Below are 1,401 nucleotides of genomic sequence, written 5' to 3'. Positions count from 1 at the left end.
CTCGATTCAACAGCATCGCCGCCATTTTGTCGCTCTCCGATCAGTCAAAAGTTCGCAACTAAGGTGTTTGGTCCAGTTAGTCACCAGCTTAGGTCGGAACTTGTGAAAATATCGTGCCTGCGCACTAGAGCGCGCGACTTAGTTTCGAACTTTGGATTTAGTTCCCAACTAGCTTGATAGTCTCCATTCATGCATTCCACTACAGTTCTCATGACGGAGCCTGGGGAATATGGCCGAGACACACGGGTCTTTGTGCCTTCCTCCAAACAAACATTTTCTCTCCCCAACTTAGAATGACTATTTTTCATCGCTGAACATGACGATCTTTTCTTCAATCGGTTATTAACTGTCCAGAATAATTAGATCTCGGCCAGATTTTTCGAGGTTTTCTGTGGAAACACACAATCACATGTCCTCATGATAGTCGCTTTCAAGTATCACACAGAACGAAGATTGCTATGAACTGTTCAGCAAGAACTAACCTTTTCACCCATAAGATTGAATTGTGCACGAATGTCCCTCAGAGTTCGTTTTGCATCATTTGCAAAAATCCAGCCTTCTGTTGCCGCGCTTTTCTTCGGCGTCCACAAGGCCGTCGGCTTTCCTTTGGATCTGGTCTCATTCCTACTCCAAATTTCCCTCAAAACCATGATAATTCAACTTTTCTAACTTCCTGCCAACCATACAACATTTCTGGCACCGTGTCCTTCTTAAAATGACTCAAAATTAACTCCTTTATCAAATCCTTCACGCGTTTCGCCATTGCTCACAGATCGTCTGCTCGGTCACAAAAAACAAACGGGAGTTATTTCCCTTTGGCCGTTTCACAAAAGAACCCACCGTGTACTGAAGGCGCATAGGCACAGGAAAACAATATTCCAAGCCCGCGAGAAAACACTGACTTGCGCCGCCATTTTTAAAACTGTCCTTTTTCTATCACCATGCAGTATAGATATCTAGATATTGTTTGGACTAACGTCATCTGACAGGTTTTAGACATTTGATTTGATTTGAGCTTTACCTTTCTCTCGCTAATTATACGCATCTTTATTTATTGAACCCTTCCCCCTTTATTGTCAACACACTCCATAGTTTCTGTTTTCATAACAGCAAACAACAAAATGAAGACGCTGAGGAGTAAATCGTGTATTCTGTCGATGGGGATAGTTGTGTGTGTGGCCACATTTCTCATTTTCTTCAGATGGACAGACTTTGTCACAAGTGTACCTCCATACATTTACCCATGTATACAGGTAAGTTAAAAAAAAAATCAGCCCAGTTTGCTTTTGCTTGTTCGTTTGTTTCTATTCATCTTTCTTTCAATGTTTCTCGCGCTCTCTTTTTTCTTTCTTCCTACTTTCACTGTTTCAGTCTTTATATCTTTCTTTTTTTATATCTGTC

At 41.4% G+C, this 1,401-nt stretch overlaps 1 protein-coding gene across 2 annotated transcripts in view; it reads left to right on the top strand.

Moving 5' to 3' along the window:
- The first annotated feature begins 1,110 nt into the window (after positions 1–1,110).
- The window catches only part of LOC138947565 (uncharacterized), a 9,164-nt gene continuing 8,873 nt past the window's right edge, over positions 1,111–1,401 (top strand). For both annotated transcript variants that reach the window (XM_070319054.1, XM_070319053.1), the window contains exon 1: positions 1,111–1,253. In XM_070319054.1, coding sequence (XP_070175155.1) covers positions 1,122–1,253 — 132 coding nt within the window. In that variant the 5' untranslated portion in view covers positions 1,111–1,121. The remainder of the gene's footprint in view (positions 1,254–1,401) is intronic.

The sequence above is a fragment of the Littorina saxatilis genome, linkage group LG14 (assembly GCF_037325665.1).
Source record: "Littorina saxatilis isolate snail1 linkage group LG14, US_GU_Lsax_2.0, whole genome shotgun sequence".
NCBI lineage: Eukaryota > Metazoa > Mollusca > Gastropoda > Littorinimorpha > Littorinidae > Littorina > Littorina saxatilis.
This window is presented reverse-complemented; position numbering and strand designations above follow the sequence as displayed.